The sequence below is a fragment of the Callospermophilus lateralis genome, chromosome X (genome assembly GCF_048772815.1).
Source record: "Callospermophilus lateralis isolate mCalLat2 chromosome X, mCalLat2.hap1, whole genome shotgun sequence".
In the NCBI taxonomy this organism is placed as follows: domain Eukaryota; kingdom Metazoa; phylum Chordata; class Mammalia; order Rodentia; family Sciuridae; genus Callospermophilus; species Callospermophilus lateralis.
In genome coordinates, this window is record NC_135325.1 from 9,825,015 (window position 1) to 9,851,188 (window position 26,174).

Consider the following 26,174-nt stretch of genomic DNA (forward strand, 5'->3'; position numbering starts at 1 on the left):
CTAATTAACATGTCTATTACCACATAGTTACAAATGTGGGGTGGGTGATCTACCCTTTCAGTAAATTTTATGTATGCAGTACATTATTGTTGACTATGGTCACTATGCTGTGCATTAGGTCTCCAGAGTTGTTCATCTGGTGACTGAAATTTTGTAATTTTTGATTAGTATCATTCTCCCACCCCCTATTCCTGATAACCATCATTCTATTCTTTGTTACTATGACTTAAACTTTGTTTATTAGATTCCATATTGAGAATCATGAAGTATTTGTCTTTTTATGTTTGGCATATTTCACTTGGCATAACATACTCCAGGTTCATCCATGTTGTCTCAAATGGCAAGATTTCCTTCTTTTTTAAGGCTGAATAATGTTTGCACACACATGTGCACTTGTGTATATATTACATTTTTTAAACATTTACCAATGTGAGACACGTAGGTTTTTTTCTTGTATCTTAGATATTGTGTATCTTGGTTGCAATGAATATGAGAGTACAGAAATCTCTTTGAAATAGTGATTTTATTTGTTTTTCTTTATTTACTTTGTTGGATATATATGAAGTGAGATTGCTGGATCATATTGTAGTTCTGTTTTTAACTATTTGAGCATCCTTAAAGCTTTTTTCATATTGACTATACAAATTTACTACCAACGATACCAACTTACATCCTCACCAACACTTATTATCTTTTGATTTTTTGATAATTGTCATCCTCACAGTTTTGAGATGATATCTCATTTTGGTTTTGATTTGCATTTCCTTGATTGTGAGTGATTTTGAGCATCTTTTCATATACGTGTTGGCCATTTGTATATCTTCTTTGGCAAAATATCTGTTCAGGTCCTTTGCCCATTTTTAAATTAGGTTTATTTATTTTTTGCTATTGAGTTGTAAGTTCTTTTAAGATTTTGTATATTCCTTATTGGATATATGGTTTGCAAATATTATCATCTATTCCATTCTTTTGTTTTGTTGATTCTTTTGCTGTGCCAAAACTTTTTAGGTTGACATAGTCCCATTTGTTTATTTTTGCTTTTGTTGCCTGTGGCTACCAGTTTATATTGCATGCACAGTTGTGTGGGGTTTTTTCCTGCCATAATTTGAGCCATTTGTTACTTTTTCCCTTTAGAATATTATTTCATTGTTTTTTCACCCTCATATATTTTAGATTGTATGTGCATATTTTTCTCTAGACTACTAAGTAAAATAATACATGACTTGACATAATGCTATGATAAGAAGTCAATGATCAAGAAATTTTGTGCCAAGTATAGGTCACATCATTACTGTGTTGTTAGGTAATTGACATTGATGTTATGTTTGCTAAATATCCTTCCTTAATGTATCATGATATTGATTAATGTGTTATCACCATTTAAGCATATAGTCCATTTAATATCCATAAATGTGTATAGAATACATCATTGTAGATAGTAGGTGGAAAATGACTACAGTTGTGGGTATAAATACAACTCAAGAATAGAATTATGGAGTCAGGGCCTTTTGTTGAAAGGGATCTTAGAGATCATCTAATTTCATACTCCTACATCCAGTCAACAGCTAACATTTGCCCTTTTTGTGTGTTTTATAGAACATTACCATGTAACTTAATGTTTGTAGGTAGGTAAACACAGTTGTTATGCTCATGGCAACTCTGTGAAGTGGGTATAGGCATGGTTATTACTGTTTTTCTCTACTAATTATACTTGTCTAAGAGAAAGATAATTCATTGGGTCTCCCATATAATGCAGACTATGATTAACCATGTTAGAACCTGAGATATTAGTGTTAATAGAAAAAAGCAATTCAGTAATTAACTGTATTTACCTTAGAAACAAGTTGTTTACTTCTTTGACAATCTGATACCAACTTCCATTAGAGTAAGGACTTTTGTGTTAGTTACATTTTTATTGCAGGGACTAACTCTCTGAAAAAGAACTTAAAGGAGGAAAGATTTATTTTGGCTCATGGTTTCAAAGATTTCCATCCATGATGAGCTGGCTCCATTGCTTTGGACTGAGGCTAGGCAAAATATTATGGTGGAAGAGAGCTATTTACCTCATGGCAACTGGAAAGCAAAGAAAGGGTCCAGGGAAAAGATGTATTCTCCCAGGGCATGGCCCTAGTGACTCCTCCCTCCAACTAGACCCTGCTACCTAGAGTATTCAACACCTCCCAATAATGCTACCAAATAATCCATTGAAGGCAATGGATTAATTCATTGACGAGGTTAGAGCCCTCATGATCCAGTCACTTCCAGGAATTGGGACCAAACCTTTATCATATGAGATTTGGGGGGTCATTATAGATCCAATACATAACAAATGCTTTGGGGTGTGGTGGAATGAACAGGGGAAGTATTAAAAGACAACAGTCGGGGATGGGGCTGTGGCTCAGCAGTAAAGCACTTGCCTAGCATGTGTGAGGCCCCAGGTTCGATCCTCAGCACCACATAAAAATAATTAAATAAAGGTATTGTGTCCAATTGCAAATAAAAATAAATATTAAAAAAAGATAATAGTCATAGTCACAGTTTTATTGCTAAGTATCTGTGCCTACTCAAGAGAATCATTTACCTTCTCTGTCTCTTTATCTGTAACGCAGGGGATAGCTGACCATTAAGATCATGCCCACCTATATTCTTCTTCCAACCTATTTTTTTGTTCTTTCTTTATAATTCATAACCCTGTTTAGTCTAATAAAGCTCTTAGATAATTCTTTTTTTAAAAAATATTTATTTTATTGGTTGTTCAAAACATTACAAAGCTCGTGGCATATCATCTTCCATACATTTGATTCAAGTGGGTTATCAGCTCCCATTTTTACCCCAAATACAAGTTGCAGAATCACATCGGTTACACATCCACATTTTTACATAATACCATATTAATGACTGTTGTATTCTTCTTAGATAATTCTTGCAAAAGTTTGTCATTTTAAAAATTTCAACAAATAGCATCCCTTTTTTTCTCTCAAAACAATGATGATAGAAACATGAACACATTTTTGGTCATTGAGTTGGTCAAATAACAAAGAAGGTGCAAAGAAAGTATTTGTAGGGAAATTATACATCTGCCTTATTTTCCAAGGACATTTAGAGATGAAATTGGAGCCAAACTATGGCATTTAGGTAACACTTTCAAGAATGCCAGAGCCTGCCTATTCACCATGAACACCTTCCTTTTCAATCAGGACAGTCACCTGTCAGTTTTTGATGAATCTAAATTTAATCTGGACTTTCATCTTCCATAAATTTCAAGTCTTTTGTCCCTGGCACGTACTTTCTCTATGTTCACAAATCTGTGTGATGAATACTTTGATCTCCTTTTCAAAGCTTTTTTTCCATATATTATCCTACAGAGAGAATTGGTTTCATTGTACTGCTCTGGTAGTACAGATGTCATAAGATGGGAATCTGCTTTTTGCTGAAAGAATAATAAGGGAAGCATTTGATTCATATCTGGAAATTAAGTCCTTTTATGTATTTTTGCTAGATATTGTCTTATTTGTTTGGAATTTTTGTTAAATGGCTTCATGTTTTGCAACTTTTGAACAGACTACAGTATATTTCTTTAGACCTGTGATATTAATACAGTAACAACTAGCTGCACATAGCTATTGAAATGTAAATTTAAATTAAGTGAAATTATACATTCTGTTCCTATTTTGCAGTAGCCACATTTCAAGTGCTTAGTGGCCACTTTGTCTAATGGCTGTTGAATTGGACAGCATGGATATAAAACATTTGTTGTCCCAGAACATTTTATAAGAGAGTGTTATTTTGGGCCATTGCTGTATGTATGCATGAAAGTATCTTGATGAAGTAATTTTGTCATCTATCAGTACTCAGCTTGAGATGTTGTAAGGCAGAAAACTGTAAAAGTAATCAGACTGAGAATAAGTGGAAAATGTGTTATAGCTCATTACTAAAAATGGAATATACTCCTTCATGTATGCAAAAGTTGTTAGAAACTTTTTAAATGTAAAAGCACTTTTAAATGTAAAAGCACTTTGGATCAAAACTAGTGGTAAAAATAGAGTTTTTCCTTTCTTTTTACAAAATAAATTTTGCTTTTGCTCCTCTCCAAGTAATTAACTGCAGTCCTTACTACATCATAGTCTCTCTTTCCTCTGAGGAATAAGTAGCTCATATAAATCTTTTCTTGGCAGTCTTTACCTTTCTTAATTTTCTAACGAGATCTGTGCATTCTTTCCCCTAGTTGATGAATTTGCAACTTTATTATACTGTTTTTAGATGCAGTGTAGTTATAGTCCATTTTATTCTTTAAATAAAAATCTAAAAAAGCATGGCAATACGTTTATTTTTATTGGTTACTTTTAGTTATACATAAAAGTAGAGTTCATTTATATATATTTATCCAAGCATGGAATATATCTTATTTTGATTAGGATCTCAGTCTTGTAGACATGCACAATATTGAGATTCACTGTGGTGCGTTCATATATGTACATAGGAAAGTTATATCAGATTCATTCCACTATCTTTCCTATTTCTAATCCCCTCCTTTCCCTTCATTCCCCTTGTTGTGGATTAGCTTCCACATATCACAGAGACCATTTGACTTTTGTTTTTTGGGGATTGGCTTATTTCACTTAACATTACCAATGAATGTCATAAAGTCATTCTCCTTTATGGCGGATTAATATTTCATTACACACACACACCACAATTTCTTTATTCATTCATCTGTTGATGGGCATCTAGGTTGGTTTCATAGCTTAGCTATTGTGAATTATGTTGTTGTTTTTCCTTTAAATCACTCTTCAGTCAGGATATTTTATGTGTGTGCTCAGAATCATGTTATATAAAGCATTGTTTTGACATTCTTTCAATTTATAATTTTTACATTAGCTGAGTTATTTAAATATGTTCACCTAGTTCTCATAAATTAGAATATGATGATAAGTTCTACACTGCCTCTCTTTAGCTTCTTTTCTATTCCCCTTTTCCCTATCACTTTGACCCTGCTCCCCACGAAACTATTTTTATAGTACTTTTCTATCTCAAAACATTTCTTAGAAGAACATCTAAATTCCACTGCTTATCCTTTTCAACTAAAGTTTCATCTCTGTCATTATATTAGAACTGATATTCAAAGTTTCTGTTGGTCAATTTTCTCAGTCTCTCACTTAAAATCAATACTGTTGATCCTTTCTTCCTTTCTAAAACTATCTTTTTAATTGATTTTTTAAAGAAATAAATGACAGCAGATTGCATTACAATTCTTATTGGACATATATATACCACGATTTTTCATATATCTGTGCATAAAGTATGTTGACACCCAATTCATGTCCTCATACATGTACTTTGGATGATGATGTCTATCACATTCCACCATCCTTGCTAATCCCCTGCCCCCTCTTCCCCTCCCACCCCTCTTCCCTATCTAGAATTCATCTATTCCTCCCATGCTTCTCCTCCCTACCCCACTATGAGTCAGCCTCCTTAGATCGGAGAAAACATTTGGCATTTGTTTTTTTGAGATTGGCTAACTTCACTTAGCATTATCTTCTCTAACGCCATCCATTTACCTGCAAGTGCCATGATTTTATTCTCTTTTAATGCTGAGTAAAATTCCATTGGGTATATATGCCACATTTTTTATCCATTCATTCACTGAAGGGCATCTAGTTTGGCTCTACAGTTTAGCTATTATGAATTGTGCTGCTATAAACATTCCTCAGCACCACATAAAAAATTAAATAAAAAGTTAAAGGTATTGACAACTACAACTAAAAAATAGTTAAAAAATGGTCTATCTCTAAAACTATGTTATCTTGTCTTTTTACTATTACTTTCTTCATTTAGTCCTAGCCTTGTGACTAACTCTTCCTCTATCTGGCTCCTAAGTAAGTATCCTCTGAGATTCTATCCTTATCTGTATTCCTATCATACATATTCTGATTTTGATTATACATTGATTTTGTTTTCTTATAGCTTGCCTTATCACCTTAATGTAAATATCTCAAAGATCTGGCTCTTTTTCAGTTCTAATTCAATTTCCTTAGCTGCTTTCTAGACAGTTCTATACAGTATGTTTCATCTTTCAGCCACTCCTAATTTCACATATCCAAAATATAATTATTTCAATCTCCCCAAATTATCTTCTCCATTTCTAATATACCATTCATTCATTTGCTCAAATTTAAAACCATGAAGTTGTGTTTAACTTTCCTCATTGTCCTCTGTGTGAGATCAATCATCTAATTCTCTCATTTCTACTTGTATATCATCCACTTAACCTCATTCCCCCTCCATCATCATAACCTCAGTTTGAGCCCTGATTGCATATAACATTTTATTTTGAAAGTGCAGTCTAACTGATCTTCCTACTTCTAAGTTTGACCCTTCAAAATCTGTAACTTCTTCATCATTTTTGTAAAACATAAATTCAGTATTCAAACATCTCTATAAGTTCCCATGTATGGGAGTAAAGTTCACACTCCTCTGAAGAAATGTTTTTTTTTTTCTCTGAATCACCGATTTTCAGATTTGAAAGCCATTTGTAGCCAGCTAAAGTATCATCTCCCCTAGGTAGATATTCCAGGATTATCAAATCAGAATTTTCCTCCATTTTATGGGATCTTTTGTTAGCATTTATCTTGTCCACCTTGTAATATTTTTTAATGTTTTCTTTCCTACTAGGCAATGCAATCATGATGGGCAAGGACCACAATTAAGATGCCACAAAACATTTTGATGAACTGAATTTTGTTTTAAATGCATAAAGGAAGAAATGAAATAAAAAATAATATGACACTAACTCATTGCTGGAATTAATCACTTAGGCATATAAAGACATTCCAATAGCTTAATAAGAGAATATGTTTAAATTATGTGGTATAAGCATACCATTATCAAAGGTTTCTAAGCAAAATGACATTTTTTATTAATTGGAAAAGTATACTATAATATATACAGTGAGATAGATGAAAGTTTACAACATGTTTATTTATGAAGTTCTATGAAATACAATTGTATATAGTACTAGAGGCATAAACTATTTCCCTTCACTCTCTATGTATTTAATATTAATAACCTATATACTGTTATTATGACTATACTAGACACTTAATGAAAAGTACAACTTATTCTGAGCATTATGACTCCAGGTGCTTAAAACTTGTTGACCAAGTATGGAATATCAATGGTAACATGTTGGAATAAAATTTGTTCTGTGTATTTTGCTCAGTTTCACAATTACAACATTTTGCACAGAAAATATAACTGTTTATGATCTGCGTGGCTGTGTAGTTCATTTTTGGGAAGATGTTTCAATGCATATACTTTTCTAAAAAGAGAAGTGATCAAAATGAGGTGTTCCTTGTTTTTATGAATATTTTCTCATTAGGAATTCGCCCCTTTAAATGTGCATCAAATAGTTTGTAGAAACATTGTATGTAAAAGAATACAGAAGAAACACATACATTTTTACATGTATTGTAAAAGACAGCTTAAGCTACTGAAAAGACAGTTTGATCTGCTGAAGGGAATATATGGTGCCAAAGTTCTAAATTCAATTTTTAAAATCTAAATTTAATCTTCATCTAAAGATAACTAGAATGTCAGAGATGTACATTCCCATAGCATGAATAGGTTTATGAAATATAGATTTCTCCATATGTAGTGTTATTTTCTTTTTAAAACCTGAAATACAAATTTTGGGAAAAGGTTTGGCCCTGAAATATTAATAAAACCCACAATTGTGAAGCAAATATTTTAAAATCACATTTTGATGGAAGTCAAATAACTTACTAATAAAATGAATACCCCAGAGTAAATAGTGCTATTTAAATATTTAGCATGATAAAATGAATTACATAAAATTATTGCTTAACAAAATAGGATGTAGTCATTTAGTTTCTCTTCACCCTAATATAAAGTAGCATGTTAATATGCATTGTCTGTGTGGTTTTGTTTTTTTATTTGATTTTCAATATGCTGTGTCCTCACCTTTACACCCTTGTGTAAGCCCCTGGCTTTCAATAAGGAAGAAGCAGATCTTGCTAAAAGAAGGTAAAGATTCAAATAAGTAGAAGCAGCTGTTCCAAAGTAGTAAGCTATTTTAAAGGTAAGTTTTCTGGGAGGAAAAAAATTGTGGGAATGTGTAACTGAAACACACAGTTTTAAGGAAATAACAACTGTTTAGGGTGAGCCAGCAGATACTGTTTTTAAGTCAGTTTACTGATTTATAAATTCTGTATATTTGATAATTTTTGGTTTGAGTTGATGTTCCTCTATCATAAGGTAATCCTGTAAAATAGATCAAGTGTTTCTCAAAATACCAGCTATCATCAAAATCATCATGGAGGCTTCTATTCTAAATCTCCTGATTCTGTATTTCTGGGGGATGAAACCTGGGACACTGCATTTTAACCTATTCCCTAATAGATTTACAAATGTGTGTGTGTGTGGGGGGGGACTAAATCTAAAAATTATTTCAATAACTTACTATGCTTAAATATAGGTACATGGCTTTTACAACCATGCCTTTCCCTACCTAAAAACCTACTGTTTCCAAGATCTAATTAAAAGCTACCTATCCTGATTTTTTTTTTTTAGAGAAAGAAGCTAAGGGACTGTTCTTCCAGTCCCATAATTGTGCCTCTATTGCACTTCTCCAAACTGTCTCATATGTGTTAATGCAAATTTAAGCTTTAAAAACTTCTCAAACTTACAAAAATGTAATTGAAAATAGTTATTTTAATGTCTTTTAAAATCATAATTTTTTACATAACAACTTTTGAATTTTAATATTTGTATATGACAATTTTTTAGACTTTGATCTGAGAAAAACTTGGCCACCTTAGTCACCTCATATATTTCCCTTATATTGATACATACAATGCACTTCATGTATTTCCCTTTGTTTTGTGGGATTATGTCAAGATTGTCAAGTATGTACCAATATTTAAATTTTTAAATAATCTTAAATCCAGGAGTACAAATATGATCCTTTCAGTCACCATGCCACAGCTGATGAAAATTACAAAACTTAAAATTTGACTAGAGCAATGTATAGCACAACCCAGTGCTCATGTTGAATTTTAGTAAGAAATGGATCAATATTTTGTAAATAAAAATAATTGGCCTTTCACATTGGTTTACATAATTTTGTGGCATTTATTCTTCTGAAGTTATCAAAACTTGAAACTGCATGAAAACCTCTTGAGTGCTACATGTTTTAACATTTTTTTTGTGAAAGCCTTTCTCCCTAAATTTTACTATTTATTTATCTGTATATTTCTAGCAGAGTTGATTAATATTTCCTGAATTGAGAATTATATATCTATTATACATTCTTCAGTTAGTTTAATTTTATTATCATTACGATAATACCACATATACTTTGGATATATTAGTATGATAGTCATATTTGCATTACTGTGAACAAAATACTTGACAAGAACAACTTAGAGGAGAAAACGTTTATTTTGAGCTCATAGTTTCAGAGGTTCAGTCCATGATTGGCCAGCTCAGTTGCTCTGGGTTCATGGTTCAGAACATCATGGAAAAAGGGTATGGCAGAGAAAAGCTGATCTTGGCAACCAGTAAGAAGAGAGTGAGGGAGAGGTGCCAGAGACCAAGATATAATCCCCAAGAGCACAACCTTAGAAGTCTACTTCCCCAGCCATACCCCATCTGCCTATGGTGATCACCATAGTACAGTAGTCCTTTCAAATTTGTATTCTACCAAATGCATTAGTCCACCAATTAGGTTACAGCTCTTGTAATCTAATTATTCCACTTCTGAACATTTTTTTCATTGTTTCCTTAACTTTTGGGGGACACCTCATATTCAAACTATAACTTTCCACCCCATCCCCAAATAGTTCATGCCCATCTCCTAATGCAAAATGCATTTAATACATCTCCAAGAGTCCCCACAGTCTTAACAGTTTCAGCATTGCCCAGAAGTCAAAGTCCAAAGTCCCCTCTAATACTTAAGGTCAACTGTTGGCTATAAGCCTCTATGAAGATCAAAAGTGAATTATATACATCCAATATATAATGGCACAGAATAAAAATTCCCATTCCAAAGGGGAGAGATGGCACATAGAAAAAAGGAATGGGATCAAAGTAAGATTGAAACCCAGCTGGGCAAATAGTAAGTTCTATAACTTTATGTCCAGAATCCAGAGCATATATTGGTGAGACATGAGCTCCAAAGGGCTTGGGCAGCCATGCCCCTATGGCCTTGCTGGTTGCTTATGGGCTCTCTCTCAGACTAGTTCTGTCTGAAACCAGCAGCTTTTTCCTCAGGTTTTCTATGTTACTGGTATCTCTTAATCCAGGGGTGGAGGTGGGAGTTGCCCTTGCAGCTTTGCCTTTCTTCACACAGCTTCACACATCACCCTCTCAGTGACTGGCTACAGAAATTCTGTTACACTTTGCCTGGCCTTCCACGCCTACTTTCAGCCTAACAGAAAGTTGCAGGACATGGGCAAAATATAGACAGATTCTTTGCCAAGAAGTAAAATAAATGGCCTCTACTCCAGTTCCCAATAGAGTCCTCATTCCCTTTTGAAACCTCATAGGCACAGTATTTACTGTGTGCATTTCTATCAGCATTCTGGTCTTTTGAGCTTCCACCAGAGTCACCTGTTAAGCTCTGCTTACAATATTCTAAGGATTCTATAGCCTATCTCTCTGATCTTTCCAAATTCTTTGCACAAACTAGTTCTAAAGGCTTGAACCACATGGTCAGGTCAGTCACAACAGTGACTCCAATTCTAGGTTTGTATTTCTGTGTTAGTTTTTCATCACTGTGACTAAAATATCTGACAAAAAAATACTTATAGGAGAAGAAGTTTGGGCTCACAGTTTCAGAGGTTTACTCTGTGACCAAGGTGAGGTAGAAAATCATGGCAGAAGGGTATGGTGGAGGAAAGCTGCTCAGTTCATAGCAACCAGGAATCAGAGGGAGGGAAGTGCTAGGGGGTCAAGATATTGTCCCCAAAGACACATCTCAAGAGACCTATTTCCTCATCCATGCCCAATCTGCCTACAGTGACTACCCAGTATATTAGTTCTTTCAAATTATTAATCCATCAAATGGATTAATTTACCATTTAGGTTACACCACTTATAATCTCATCATTTCACCTTTGAACATTGCTGCATTGACTCTTCTGCTTAGGAGGACACCTCTTATTTAAAACATAATAATTTGTGGATTTAAAATTTAATATTTATGCATAGGACTTTTTAATGTATTTAATATTTAGTAGTGTTTACTATGCTTCCATCACTGCATTTTTATCATTTTAGTTGCTCAGATTGTTCCATCTTTAGCCCGTAGCAGTCTCTTCATATCGACTACTGAATCCTGTTGACACTACCCTAGCAGTCTTTAGTAGCTTACTTATATCTTGTATCACAATATGATCCAAGCACACCTTATAAATTTCCATCCCAGATCTCAAATCAGCCATTTTCCAAAACTTAGGAAATGGTCTTCTTTTTTTAAATATTTTTGTTGTAGATTAACACAATATTTTTATTTATTTTTATGTGGTGCTGAGGATAGAACCCAGTGCTTCACATGTGGTAGGCAAGCACTCTACCACTGAGCTACAACCCAGCCCAGGAAATGGTATTAAAAGACTACAAACTGTGGAAGTTTGTTATCACTGGATTGGTCATTGTTTCTCTGCGTTTTCAGTGGGCAGAGCTAAGAAATAAGTATATAGACGTACATACATAATACATCAAGAAATGCTAGGGTTTTCTTCAATCATACATATGTATCTGCTTTCCCTATGCTAAAAATAATTACCAATGACACCAGGAGTGATTAAATGGCAGTCACATAATTGTTCAATTGTTTCATCTTAGAAAGCACACACTACAGATTTAGCACAATAATAACACTACTACTAATAAGCAATACGATTACTGGAAACAATTTAAGATTCTTTTAACAGTCCTTTTTATTATATCACAGTGGGGATGTATGAGTAAATTATTATATTTTAAAGAGACTTGAAATCGTTACTTTATATGTGATTATTATACTACTAGTAGTGTATACGTTTATCATATTTACTTTTTTCCTTGAGGAAAAGAATCACTTTGAAGTTGAACATTTAATTATATCCTGTGATTCTGGAAGGTAGGCATATGAAACTTGCATCCATTGTAGCTATCGCAAGCTGTAGAAGCAGCATGGGGAATCTGGGCAACTTCCCAGGTTTTCCCAACTTATCTCTTCCCATTGCAATTGTGTTTAAAATTGATTTGTATAAAATTGAACTCTCATAAATTCAGATGGAAGTACAAGTACATTTTCTAAATATAAATGCTGTCTTTACCTTGGTTCCTGTATTTATATAATTTAGAATTAATTAAATATTGACTTTGTGTAGGTAAGCGTATACATATATATGACCCTTTGTAGCAAATTTCTCCTTTTGCACATGAGGTCTATCAGAAAAGCAAGACTTAATCATAAATATTTCTGTTAGTTTATAGAATTAATCAGACCTAAATATTTTTTTGAAAATTTGCCTGTGAAAAAAGGTTTTTGCCTGTGATATGAATGCATACTTGAAAAGTTATTATAGGGAAATAACAATAAAAAACTGTGTCAAACAAAATTCCTTTTTTAAAAAATTAAATTCAGGGAAAAAATGAAATGTATAATCATTCTTTAAACTATGCAGTACTGTGAAATATGGGTATTTTTTCAAAATGTGCAAAATAATAGTTAATTTTATATTTTGAAGTAAATATAGTTTTTAAAAATTAATGATACAGAACAATTTTACATGCTAAAACATTTATCACTTCCTATATATCAGTTTCTGTGCTATTCAATTTATCTCATTTTCTCATTTTTACAATACTGTTATTGAGCTACTACTAGTACATATCATGCCCGTTTTATAAACTTCTTGAGGAAACTGAGCCATAGAGACATTAAGTGTCTAAGCAAAGATCAACTTATTATTATCACTTCTTATTGCATTTCAATCAGTTGCAGGTTAAAAAAATGCAATTATGGAATTTTTGTTTGCATTCATATTTTTTGTTGTTCTTTTTAGATATACATGACAGTAGAATTTATTTTGGCATATTATACCTACATGGAATAAAACAATCTAATCAGGATCCTATTCTTGTGGTTGTACATAATGCAGAATTACCCTGGTCATGTATTCAAATATGAGGCTAGGAAAGTTATGTCTGATTAATTCTACTGTCCTTCTTATCCCCCTCCCCTTCCATTCCCTTCATTCCCCTTTGTCTAATCCAGTGGACATCTATTCTTCCCCTTTCTAGTCTCCCTTGTTATAGGTTAGATCCACAATAAGAGAGAACATTTGGCCTTTAGTTTTTTGGGACTGGCTTATTTCACTTAGCATGATGTATTCCAGTTCCACCCATTTATTAGCAAATGCCATAATTTCATTCTTTGTTGTTGCTAAATAATATTCCATTGTGTATATATACCACATTTTCCTTATCCATTCATCTGTTGAAGGACACCTAGGTTGGTTCTATAGCTTGGCTATTGTGAACTGAGCTGCTATAAACATAGATGTGGTTGCATCAATGTAGTGTGCCAATTTTAAGTCCTTTGGGTATATACTGAGGAGCGGGATAACTGGTCAAATGGTGTTCCATTAATGGTGGAATTTTTGAAGAAGATTCTGTAATTTCAGGGAATCAAATTTAGGTGAGAACTATAAACTTGGTATTAATGTGTAGTGATTTTACATATATAATATAATATAGTTTACAGTAGTTGAAAATATAAAAGTATAAAATTTTGATGTGACTTTTCAAATAAATATTAATGTTTTCTTAATGTTCTAATATATAATAAATTGGTGCTTAAAGTCTTAGAGATTTTTTCAACAAAATATATTTATCACAGGTAAAAGTTTAGATGAAAAATAGTTATAATAATTTTTTCAATTTTCTTTTAAAAGTGTACTTAATATGTGTTATCCTTTATTATATATGTTTAAAATTTGTGATTTAGAAACTATGCTTAGACAAAAATAAAAATATCTTTTTTAGTTGATCATCCAAGCTAACAACTTCTAATATTTTGGGAAATAGCAGTCTAGTTTTTTTTTTCTATTCATATTTCTTTTTTATATGAAATTTCAAGATTTTTCAAATTATAGTGTAATTTCTCACAAAATATTTTTAAAAGAATGCTTGATTTTTTGAAACTAATGTGCATGTTTCTTTTTTAGGATTGTACTGTATATGAAACAGAGAATAAAATTCTTCATGTGGTAAGTATATTTGAATTTTCATCTCATTAGAGAATACTAAATAGAAATATTCTTACAAAAAAATGTGAGCAATAAATTTAAAAATCTACTGACCACATCAGTTAAGTGTATATCTTTAAGGAAATTTATAGATATATCAAAATATTGTTTATAACTGTTTTATGGTATATAGTAGAGAAATATAATATTTGAAGATTGTAGTATTTAGCAAGTTTAGAGTACAATAAAATAGACAGCCTAGAGAAAAGGTAATTTAAAATAAGAATTTTTCACTGTGACAAAAAGAGATTGGAAAATGTATTCTGTTCTACATTAGGGATAATTCAACTCTGTCATCATTTGGATGAACTACTTTATAACATAATCAAACATCCTTTACTCTGATTTTATTTTCACCAAACAACCTTCCAAATGGTAAATTATCAATATTTGTTGAATGAATTAGTGGCTTTGCTGATATTTTATTACTAGAAATGAGTTATGAGTACATTATACTTTGTGGAATGACATCTCCTTTCTTGTTATTGAACAACTCACCACTTTGGTATGTAAATTTATTTCTTGATTGATGCTGGTCTGTCCTAACAGCTTCTTCACCTCTAATGTGAGAGATCATGGCGTTTCTGCCCCTATAGTGCTTCTTTTATTTCTACTTTATCAGTTAATATTTCTGAAATATTTTAATATTTATAAAACAATACTATTTTGTATTTAGAAAAGCAAATGTTTAAGACATATCTTACTTAAATCTGTAAGGGGAAAATATTCGATTCAGAATATCAGCACTACAGCATTACTATTCCATTGTGTTATCTACTACATAAGTAATACTGAGTAATCCTTTTCCTTTCATTATACAGTAGTGATGGCCTTTCTGACATATTAAGATGGTGTCAAGAGTGGACAGTTAATGTACTCTTCTCTTCATTAATCCAGAAAGGAAAATAATTTCACCAACCTCCTTTGGATTCACTTATAGGCTCTACAGAATAGAAAGAATATTTTTTTAGGATTTATATGTTCCAAGTATTAGTTTAGGTTCTGTAAACATATTACAGATTGAGCATCCCTAATCTGAAAATCCAGGATTCAAAACAATCCAAAATCTGAATCCTTTTTGAGCACTGACATAATATCATAAGTGGAGAATGCCATACCTAACCTCATATAATGGATCACAGTCAAAAACCATGCCAACAGGTTTTTCCAATAACACCAAGGGAAAAAAATCGCCCTCCTCTTCATCTGTGATATTTCTTTCCCATGCATGTCTGGATTTCCCCACAGAAGCATACCCAAAAGAAGAAATACAGTGGAATGTGTGCAAGCCAAATGCACCAACTATAGTTTCATCATGATGCCCTGCATGCGGCCAAGATCTACACACATTGTTCACAGTGACTGGTGCTATGGTGGCAGCAGCAGTGGCCGCTGCCGCCGCCTCCTATTCCTCCTCCTCCTCCTCCTCCTCCTCCTCCTCCTCCTCCCTCCTCCTCCTCCTCCTCCTCCTTCTCCTCCTCCTTCTTTGGTGCTTATTCTCTGTTCTGTGGGGTAAAGTTATTTTTGAAAATTTCAACAAGGTCTACAAATACTCCTGTGGGTAATAGTTAAAGAAAAAAGAAGAAGTATTTATATTAATTTATAGCACAGAAATTTGAACTGTTGAAGAAATTGGACAGTGGTGTGTCAACCCTCTTACAGAAGAGCATGGTGTTGGAATGATCACCTCTATAATATGAAGAAATAGAAAGATAAAATGCTGAAGTTCTATGCTGAATGTGGGCAAAGGGAACTTAATGAAAAATAGAAAAACATTCCATAAATCAAAAAATGAACATCTAGATTATGTATTGGAAGAGTGGACCCATCAGTTTTACAGGAAACCCATTCCACTTAATATTTGCTGATCATTAAACCAGCAAAGATCTATCAAGTTGAATTGAAAATTGAAGGGAACTGTGACTGTTCAACAAGCTGGTTGTAGAAATTTAATGAAAGACACAACATTAAATTTTTAAACATTTTTTTTGTTATAAAGCATCTGCTAATATGAAGCAGTAAAGAAATCCATTGAAGTGAATATCAAAGGGGGTCTTAACATCAATAGTGAAGCTCCAGTTGTTCTCTCACTGACCTTTGGTAAAATAGCCAAATTGTTTCAGAATCAAGGTGATCATGATAATAGTGTCATTGAACATGATGTTGTTAACACTAGAGAAAAAAATTGTCCATAGGTATAATGGTGAAAATGTATAGTGAGTTTATTGAAAAAGTGAAGTCAGTCTGCATTTATAACAGAACAAGAGATCATGACAGTTTATAAAATCAAAGAAAGACTTTTAAGAGAAAAAACATGTTATTAATGAAGCAGATGACTTTGAAGGAAACATTTTAAAAAGCTATCCAGGACAATGCCTCCACATTTCTCCTTCTCCTTCAACAGCTAGTGATTTTTTTCTCACCTGAAATAATAAAATACAGTGTACAGTAACCTTTTTATCAAAACATATCATTATAGGTAGAGATTGAAGTCTATCATTTTTTATTAGTGTTGGTTAACAGCTAATACGGGTATTTTAGATATGTTAACTGTCCTGCTTAGTTACTCTGAACACATTCTTTTTTCACTGTATCAGTTGTGTCATCTTTTTACTGTTATATACTTACGTGTGAATAAGTGTAAGAAAACGATTGCTTATTGGTAGCATTTAAATTTAGTGTCAGGGATGATGGTGAGGTCACACAACTACAGATTGTCCACATGAGTGGCTGGGATAGTGACACTTTTGCTTTCTGATGGTTCAGTGTATGTAAACTATTTCATAAAGAAAATTATTTAAATATTGTAAAAATTACCTTCAGATTATGTATATAAGAGGCATATGAAATGAATGAATTTCATGTATAGACTTGGGTCTTGTCACCAAGATATCTCATTATGTATATACAAATATTCCAATATCTGAAAAAAATCCAGGGGCTGGGGTTGTGGCTCAGTGGTAGAACACTTACCTGTCATGAGTGAGGCACTGGATTCGATCCTCAGCACCATATAAGTGTAAAATGAAGATACTGTGTCCACCTAAAACTAAAAAAGATAAATATTTCAAAAAATGAAAAAAGTCCAACATCCAAAACACTTCTGCACCCAAGCATTTTGGATACTCATCCTGTGTCTCGATTAATACTGTTTTTACAGATGGTGAACCTGTAGGTTGCAAATATCAAGCTTCAGTGTTGAGTTTGAAAACAGGTCTAATACCAATGTCTGTGCCCATTCCAGATCTGGTATTTGCTAACAATTCCAGTTCTCTGAGACTTTATGAATTGTACTATCTTGTGTCCCATGGAACTCAGGGCTACTGTCTAGCTATACCAGTTAGCTATAAAGAATATAGAATATAAAGAACTTGAACAGATCCTTATTCCTACATTTTATTTCCTTTGTGTGACTTTTGTGGGCATGGAATTCTATGATGACTGTTATGGGTTCTTCATTGTGTTTAATTTAAGGCACTTATTGAGGTCAATGTGTATTGCCATTTTCTCTTTATACATTTTATCAGGTATAATCTCTTCTGTTTTGACATCAAAAACAGCTGTTACAAACTAAATATTGAAATAGTTGGCAAATACATCTCAGGGTATTTATTTTATTTATTAGCTTCATTCTAAGTTCTAATTTATATCCATGATTTCTCTTTGCCTTCATTTTCTCACTTAATGTATGTTTGGTATATGTTTTTACATTTATTGACATAATCTTTTATATGGAGGAATAGTTCAGTAGGTAACATATGTTCATTCATAATCATATCCAATTGTTAACCAAGGAATTGAAAGTGGTTCATAGAAAAATAATCTGTAGAGGACTGCAAAGAAAGGTGAGATTCTATTTCTGAAGAAGAGGCCACCATGTGAAAGAATAATAGAAACAAATTTAAATGTGGAAAGGAATAATATGGAATTGCTCTTGTAAAAAAAGTACCCTAAATATAATTTTTAATATTTATGATAAGGAAATGACCTCTTTAATATTATAAAATGATGTTTTAAAATTTATTAAAAACCAAAATGAACAACAGTCAGGCTTTAAATTGACTTTTAAATCATTTAAAATATTTTTTCTTTTTTGACAATGTTTTTAATATTTTAAATGATTTTTAATTCCTTACCTAAATTCCTAATATTTGACTCATCATTAGTGTATGGACATTTTACTTCTCTTTCTTATGTGCCAGATTCTGAGCTATTTGCCATTACAAATGAGTGACAGCATAACTAATACTGAAGAAGTTTAAAAACAAATGCCACCATGGACAATTTTGCATTCCAGCTAGTGAGAATTTTAAAATCTATTATGATGGAAATAGTGGATGGCATTAATCAGCCAATTCAGCTCAGAACTTGCTTATATTTTCATGTTAGTATTTTGTTTCCCATTCTGGTTTATTTAAGGATGGCCCAGCCTCCACTAGAAGACTGTATAAATACTGTGTGTCCATTTGCTCACAATAAGAATTAATTTTTTTAATAATAAAATAGTGTTCCAAACTACTTGGTATATAATGTTAGAATACTTTCTTTACAAATACTTTTTTTTCAGAGCTATAATATTTCCAGGTTTCTTACAGTGTAGAAGAAATCATTTTGAGTCTAAAAAACAGTATATGAATCCAAGTTGTATTCTACCTCAGAGATCTTTCAAGTGATCTGTTTATTAGAGACTTTTCAAAATACTTTTTTTAGTTGTAGATGGACACAATACCTTTATTTAATTTATTTATTTGTATGTGATGCTGAGGATCAAACCAAGTGTCTTACACATGTGAGGCAAATGTTCTGCCATTGAGCCACAATCCCAGCCCCATAGAGACTTTGTTTTTAATATGTTAAATGGGACCCGTAGTACACTTTACATATGATAGTTCCTAGGAGAAAATAATAGGTTTTTTTAGGCATAACTTTATAATTTATGATTCTCTTTCCAGCATTTATTTATTTAGATTTGAATTATTCACATTTTTAAAAAATTCTTCTTTTTTGTTTATGTGCACCAGAAAATAAAAAGACTGAGTTTTGGTATAGTCTATGTAGAATCAAATTGTTGGTTAATTTGAATGTTTTCCTTATTTCTATGATACTTGAATATGCTAAGTAAAATATTAATGGTAATAACTCTTCTTCAAAGATGAGTTAATATGTACTTGGTATGATCATTTGGCCTAAGTTCTTTCTGGAAAACATAGCCTACTGTAGGTAGTTTATGTACTTTAGTGACACCAGTGAATGTAAATAACATTGGAAAAAAGAATCAATATGTATTCTGGAGTTGTTCATTGCTGTAAGCAACTAGAGGTATACCCTATGGGGCCTTCTGAGGAGCCCTACAGAATGTTCCTCAAAATTGTCCAACCCATCTACCAAAGATTGAAGAGGGAACATTTATCCACTGGTTCTAATTCAGTTCTCCCATTGGTCAAAGGTGGTTCTTTGAGGTGTTAATTCTTTCATACTACTAGATTTCTGGAGGCATCAGAGAGCTCCAGGGTAGAAAGCAAAGGTAGATTTCCACAGTGGTAGCTGGAGAAACAGTGGATTGAGAGGATGTGAAGTTGGGCCCAAGAGATATATAATTCAATGAAACACACCATCATATGTCTCATTGCCTGTTTTTAATGTCAAAAACAAAATAATGCCTGCTTATTGGTTATAATTTTAAAAAGAAAAATTTCCTCAAAATTTTATGGAACTTTGGGGAGAAAATTTAACAGGCTCTGAATGGCAATTCAAGTTTTGAATTATTTTGAATCACATGTAATATCTTGATACTGGTTGAAATCAAGATTCACATAAGAAATAAAGAGAAGTTTCAAATAGTAGACATAGTGTAGCATTTGTGTCAAAAAGAAGTATATTTATAGTTAAGAAAATAATTTGAAGAACTGTGCAACAGACTGAATCATTATTGTGTCAGGAGGTAAGGGAGGCAATTATCAAGAGGAAGGAGAAATGATCATTTACAAAAAGCTTCTATACTATAGGAATTCCATAGAGCAATGGAAGCATTAGATTTTCCTTCAATGCCTAAGTGAACAGAGATGGAGAACTGAGAACACTTGGGAGATGTCTGTTCCTGAATGATATCTATATTTAAGGATGAGTAAAAAAGAAGAATGAGAAAGAGAAGATGAAGTATCCTTTCATATACTAGAAAAATTCTTCCCCATGATATAGGCTTATTAAGAACAGTTTAATGTTCTCAGAGCCTTAAACAAATGATTAAAAATATCATACCATAAAGAAGCTAAGCCCACTAAATACTGACAACAGAATTAACTAATAAAATAATTCTGTAAAACTAACACAGAAATAGAAATTAAACCATGCTAAAAGCAATAAATAGCAGATTGCATATTGCAGGAAATTTGAGACAATGATACACAAAATGGAATTTAATAATATAATACTAGGGTATTTAATAAATTACAAAAAGGGAACAAAGTGAAAGAAGATGAAGGCTGTAGAGAATAGATTACAGTTAACTCACAATCAAATAGTTGTTAGTTTCTGAGGAAGAATGGAATAGGAAAAAAAAGACATAGTAGAATATTTTAGAAGTAGAAATTTGGAATACACAACAAAGTTAAAAATGTATTGAAAAAAAAAGAAAAAAAATGTATTGAAAGATAAAAATTTCAAGTTATATTCTTGTAATATTTTACGATTTCAATGGCAAAAAGAAAAAGAAATGAAACCTTCAGTCACTCAACCGGAGGAAACAGAAAGGGAGGTTTTGACTTCAAAGAAAGAAAAATTAGATTGAATTCATATCTCTATTTTGAAGTCATAACTGCCAGAGGATAATGTATCAAAAACTATAAATCACTGGAAGAAATGCATTGGCCAAAAATGTTTATATCTAATTAAATTATTATTCATGTGTGAAAGTAACAAAAATATTTTTAGATCAGCAAGATCATTAAAGTACCTTTTGGGGAAATACAGTTGACTAAAATTACCAAGTAAAGTGAAAAAAAAAGTTGAATTTCAGAAAAGGAAAGTACAAAATAACAAAGGACTAGAGATGAATTAAGAAAATCACATAAGTTGAGAAGGCGCAAAAAATACATATGAGTGTTTTTAAAATGGGTGTTGTTAATGATAAATCAAAAAGATAATTCATATATCATAGTATTTTTTAATATTTTTAAAGGGGACAAACTCTGCATCCCCGTATTAAATCACAAAGGTTATAAGTGCTTCCCAGTGGCAATTATCCTCAGCAAACAAAGACTGCCTGTAAAATAATAGTGAAATACAAATTGTTGCCTATCAAGCCATAAACACAAATGCATGTACACACATACATACTTATTAAATATATCCAAATGCTGATTAAAACCTGATGAAAATAGAATGCACTTACTGCATTTATAGGCATGTATATTCCCAAAACCTTTTTGAAAAGCAAGTTTTAGGTGATTTCAAGGCTCAGAAACTTTAATTCTTACACTTGTATAGTATTTACAATATGTCTCAGGCACTATTTCAAGTTCTGTATACAAACTAGCTCACTTGGTTCTCATAAAAACCTTATGATAAGGCAAAGGGGAGGGAGGGGAAAGGAAGGGGAAAGGGGGTAGGAATGATGGTGGAATGAGTTAGACATACCCTAAGTACATGTATGAAGATATGAATGGTGTGAAAATACTTTGTGTACAATCAGTGACTTGAGAAACTGGGCTCTATATGTGTAATATGAAATGAATTGCATTCTACCATCAGGTATAACAAATTAGAATAATTAAATAGTTATTAAAAAAAGAAAAATAAAAACCTTATGAAAGGTGCTGGGCTTGTGGCTCAGCGGTAGAGTGCTTGCATCACACACATGAGGTCCTGGGTTTGATCCTCAGCACCACATAAAATAAATGAATAAAATAAAGTTATTGTGTCCAACTACAACTAAAAAATTTTTTCAAAAGAGAACCTTAAGAAGTATTATTATTCTCAACTCCATTTTACAGATGAGTAAATTGAAGCACAGAGAGGTTAAGTGACTTTCATTAAGTGATAGAATTAGGAAGGATTTAATATCAGATTTCAATCTCTGGCAGTCTGTCTCCAGAGTCCATATTGCTGTACTATCTTGGGAATCTAATCTAAAATAAACTTTGGGACACAATAACATTTTCTATAGAAAGTGTTTATAGAAACACTTTATCTAATAATTAAAAATAGGAAATAATAGGGGTGATGCTTCAGTAAACTATGGTACATAACATTTGCTATTCACAGTACTGTCTGAAATTGTGACTATATAATTTATGAATAAATTATATTTTTGGATATACCTAAAATATCCATATGCCAATATTAAAGGAAAATTCTAAATATTAATGTTAATTAAAGCATTATAAACACAGTGAATCATCCTGTTGAAAATTGGAAAAGGGAATATTCTGTAATGTTAGTATTATTTTACTTGCTTAGTAACATGAGCTGATCTTTTATTTTTTAGTTTCAAGAATCTTTCCAATATTTTTTAGTTTGCCTTGCTTTTATAATGAAAAGAAAAAACAGAAAAGTACATATTCATTCTAGTGTATTTATAATTCTGATGGTTTTTAAGGAAGAATTTTATATTACACATAGTAAAATAGTCAAATGTGACTAGGACAATGTTTAGACTAGATTTTTGTGTTTGCTGTTCTCATCTCTAAAATTGGAGAGAGTTGTTTTGTTTAAAATTAGAAAATAAGGGCAGTGAAGACAAAAGGCCTGGTGGAAGGGAAGTTGGTTATAGTGTTCAGAAGGGATGTTTGTTAATACAAAATATAAGAATGAATAAAAGAAGCCTTAACAGCTTGGGTTTCTTTGGAAATTGCTATTAAATATAATGGAACAGACAAGAGAATACAACCATAAAGGACAGAAAGAAATATAGATTATTAGTGTACTAGTTATCTGAGTGATGATTGACTAAAGATAAAATGTATTATACTTAACCTCTGTTGATGTGATATTTCCCTCAGTTAGACCTTGTCCTGAATTACACATTCCCTGGCATGTTGGAAACCATCTATTTTGCTCTGCAGAGATCCTTGTTTTGTATAGCAAATCAGTGACAGATAATCTGGAATTGTCTTCAATTCCGTACTCCACTTTCTCTACCTTTCACTAAAGCCTTTGCATCTGAAGAGATAAGCACTCCCAAGAAGCCATTTCAGACCTTGGGTTTTGAGCAGACTTAATCTGCTCATCATAGTCCTGCTGCTCTCATTGGTAAGCCTGGAGCACTTGTCAGCTTTGATAAACTCATGGCACTCCCAGGTTCGGAAGTAATCATTAAAGTCACACTGTTTAAATCAGGCTGTTGTAAATGTGAATACACCTTTTACATTAACCAATAGCATGCTCTTATATGTGGCACTCGCTTTGTGCTATTTTACCCTATCATATTTTCAAAGTTAATGAGATAAATAAATACACTGAATGCCCATTTTATTATATTAGTGTTAAGATGATCTTTTAGTTGTATAGTGCTCTAGTTTGAGGATTCTTTCTCTCTCTCTCCCCTTTCTTTTCTTTCAAAGCTATTTTTCTCCACTTATTTAGGTTTGATAATAAATTAGGTTTATTTTAGAATGCTAAGTATTTGTTTTATTTCATAAACATGCTTTATAAAATTTGCTTTCTTTTTTTAAATTTTACTTTCTTTAAATTTATTAATCCTTTACTCCTAAACTCCATCTGCACTGAGATCATTGTGCCTTCTCTACTAACCAGACTAGAAGAAGCTTAAACTGCGTAGAGCCCACAGATAAATGTAAGAGAGGAATCTGAAGAAGAAAGCAAAGAGTACATTTTAGTCTTTGCTCTGATATCTGTATAATATCATTTATGTAAGCATAGCTTTCCTCTTCTAATCATCTAAAACCTTGAAGGATGTATTTAAGTACTAGGGTACCAGCAAACTCCATAACGAAATAAAAGTGATCATATTAATATTTAATCTTTAGAGATTTCTTGAAACCAATGACACTCTAATGACTTTAAAACCCATAACATTTTTATATGGGTCTTCAGAAGGTCTCTGATGTTGTGAAAAAGGCAGCTTTTACCAATTATAGCCCAGACTCTTCTCTTAAAGCTGTGGTCTTGGTCCAAAAGCAAACTACATTTTTTGTATGGTTGACATTTTGGTAGTACCCACAGCATTTGAACATACAAGTTCTAATCATTCTTATTAAAACATGAATTCTAATATTGAGTTTTATAGATAGAAAGCATCAAGATATTGCTTTGTTTTTTCACTGTTAATCTAATCCTTCTATTTTAGCCCTCAGTACTGTTTTTGTGGTCAACCTAAAGAGATATGCTAACACTATTATTGAAACAGGCATTGGTTTCTTAAGTGGTATATTAGATTATCTTCAGATTTGATTCTTCTGCGGTTAATTACATTGTAAGTTATTTTAACTGTAAATTAACTTCTTCATAACCAATGTCCATGCAAGAAAAGATAAATCCAAATATAATATGATGGAGGTAGAAAATGTTTCTTTCCTGCACCAAAAACGAACTGGTGTATGCTAAATAGAACATGTTCTATTTGAAGAATTAAAATAATCTGATTTTAGTCTTTCTTATTATGATTTAAATAGACAGTATGTAGGGCAGTGTAGTTAATGAGTATTCTTGCTAACATTGCATTTGATGAGCACACTATTCATTGCAAAATATTTTTATTTCCATACTAACTCTGAGGATACAATCATTGTTCTCAAAGAGCATTTGTTTTTGCTGAGGAGTAAAGTGTTATAGAGTAAAAAGGGCAATCAAAGTAAAAAGATTTTGTGTCTTGATTCCATTTTGACATTTACTAGCTATGAACAAGCTAAATGAGCCTCTCTGATTAAATTGGTGTATTGGAGAACTAAGGTCTAAATCCCATAGTTCTTTGGTAATAAACTCACAAAATCACAAGACAGAAGTATGGCCACATAATGTGATGAAGGACACTGTGGATTTTTAAAAGTATGGCCAAATTACTGTAAACGTAAAGATTTTGTCAAAGTAATTCAAACAGTATGGAAACAGAAACTCTATAGTAACTTAAACAAGGGAAGTTTGACATAAATAATTATTAAACTGTGGTGGAGAGTGCCTATGAAGAAGATGATATCTTAAAGGCAGAAGGACATCTTAAAGGCAGAATATCCTCACCAAGGCTGAGAAGGTGTGATCTTAGCTTTATTAGTTTGCTTGGGTTGGTGCTGGTCTAGCAGTCAATTAAGTGGGAAATAACCTTGCAGAATGCAGGCAAATGGTGCCAATGGGAGGGCTTATAGCAAGAGCTGGGATGATACACCAATAACAGAACATTTTAAGATAATCTTTGGTAGTGATCACTGAGCCCAGGCTGAGACTGAAAGATTATTGAGAGATTGCATGGTCTGGGAATGCAGCTGAGGCAGAACATCACCTGATGTCTTAACACATTTACACCACCGATGAACCCTAAGCAGGAGCACACAAAAAAAATAATAATAATAAGTCAAACCCCATGGGAACCTGAAAAGAAACCTCCTTCCTCCTGCAGTGTCCCTCTGATGCCCTCTACTGACAAAAATATAGCATTGTGCCCTTATAAAGAAAGAAATGCTTAAAGAATCTAGACCATTATCACCAACCAAGCACTAAAAGGTGAATTTGTAGCTGAAAGTTGATAAATTCATAACAGGTACAGTACATTTAGCTCTTACATCCATAAAAGCACCTATGATACCTTCACATTTCCTAACTGTAAGTGAAGACATTGTTCCTAGGTCTCTGCTGTCTGGTTACTATTTGCCTATAAAGTGTGTGTGTGTGTGTGTGTGTGTG

General features: G+C 32.5%; 1 protein-coding gene across 4 annotated transcripts in view; it reads left to right on the forward strand.

The window, feature by feature from the left end:
• Window positions 1–26,174, forward strand: part of Cnksr2 (connector enhancer of kinase suppressor of Ras 2) — a 256,176-nt gene that overhangs the window by 81,227 nt on the left and 148,775 nt on the right. For all 4 annotated transcript variants that reach the window (XM_077107065.1, XM_077107066.1, XM_077107067.1 and 1 more), the window contains exon 5: window positions 14,241–14,282. In XM_077107065.1, the coding sequence (XP_076963180.1) occupies window positions 14,241–14,282 (42 nt within the window). The remainder of the gene's footprint in view (window positions 1–14,240; window positions 14,283–26,174) is intronic.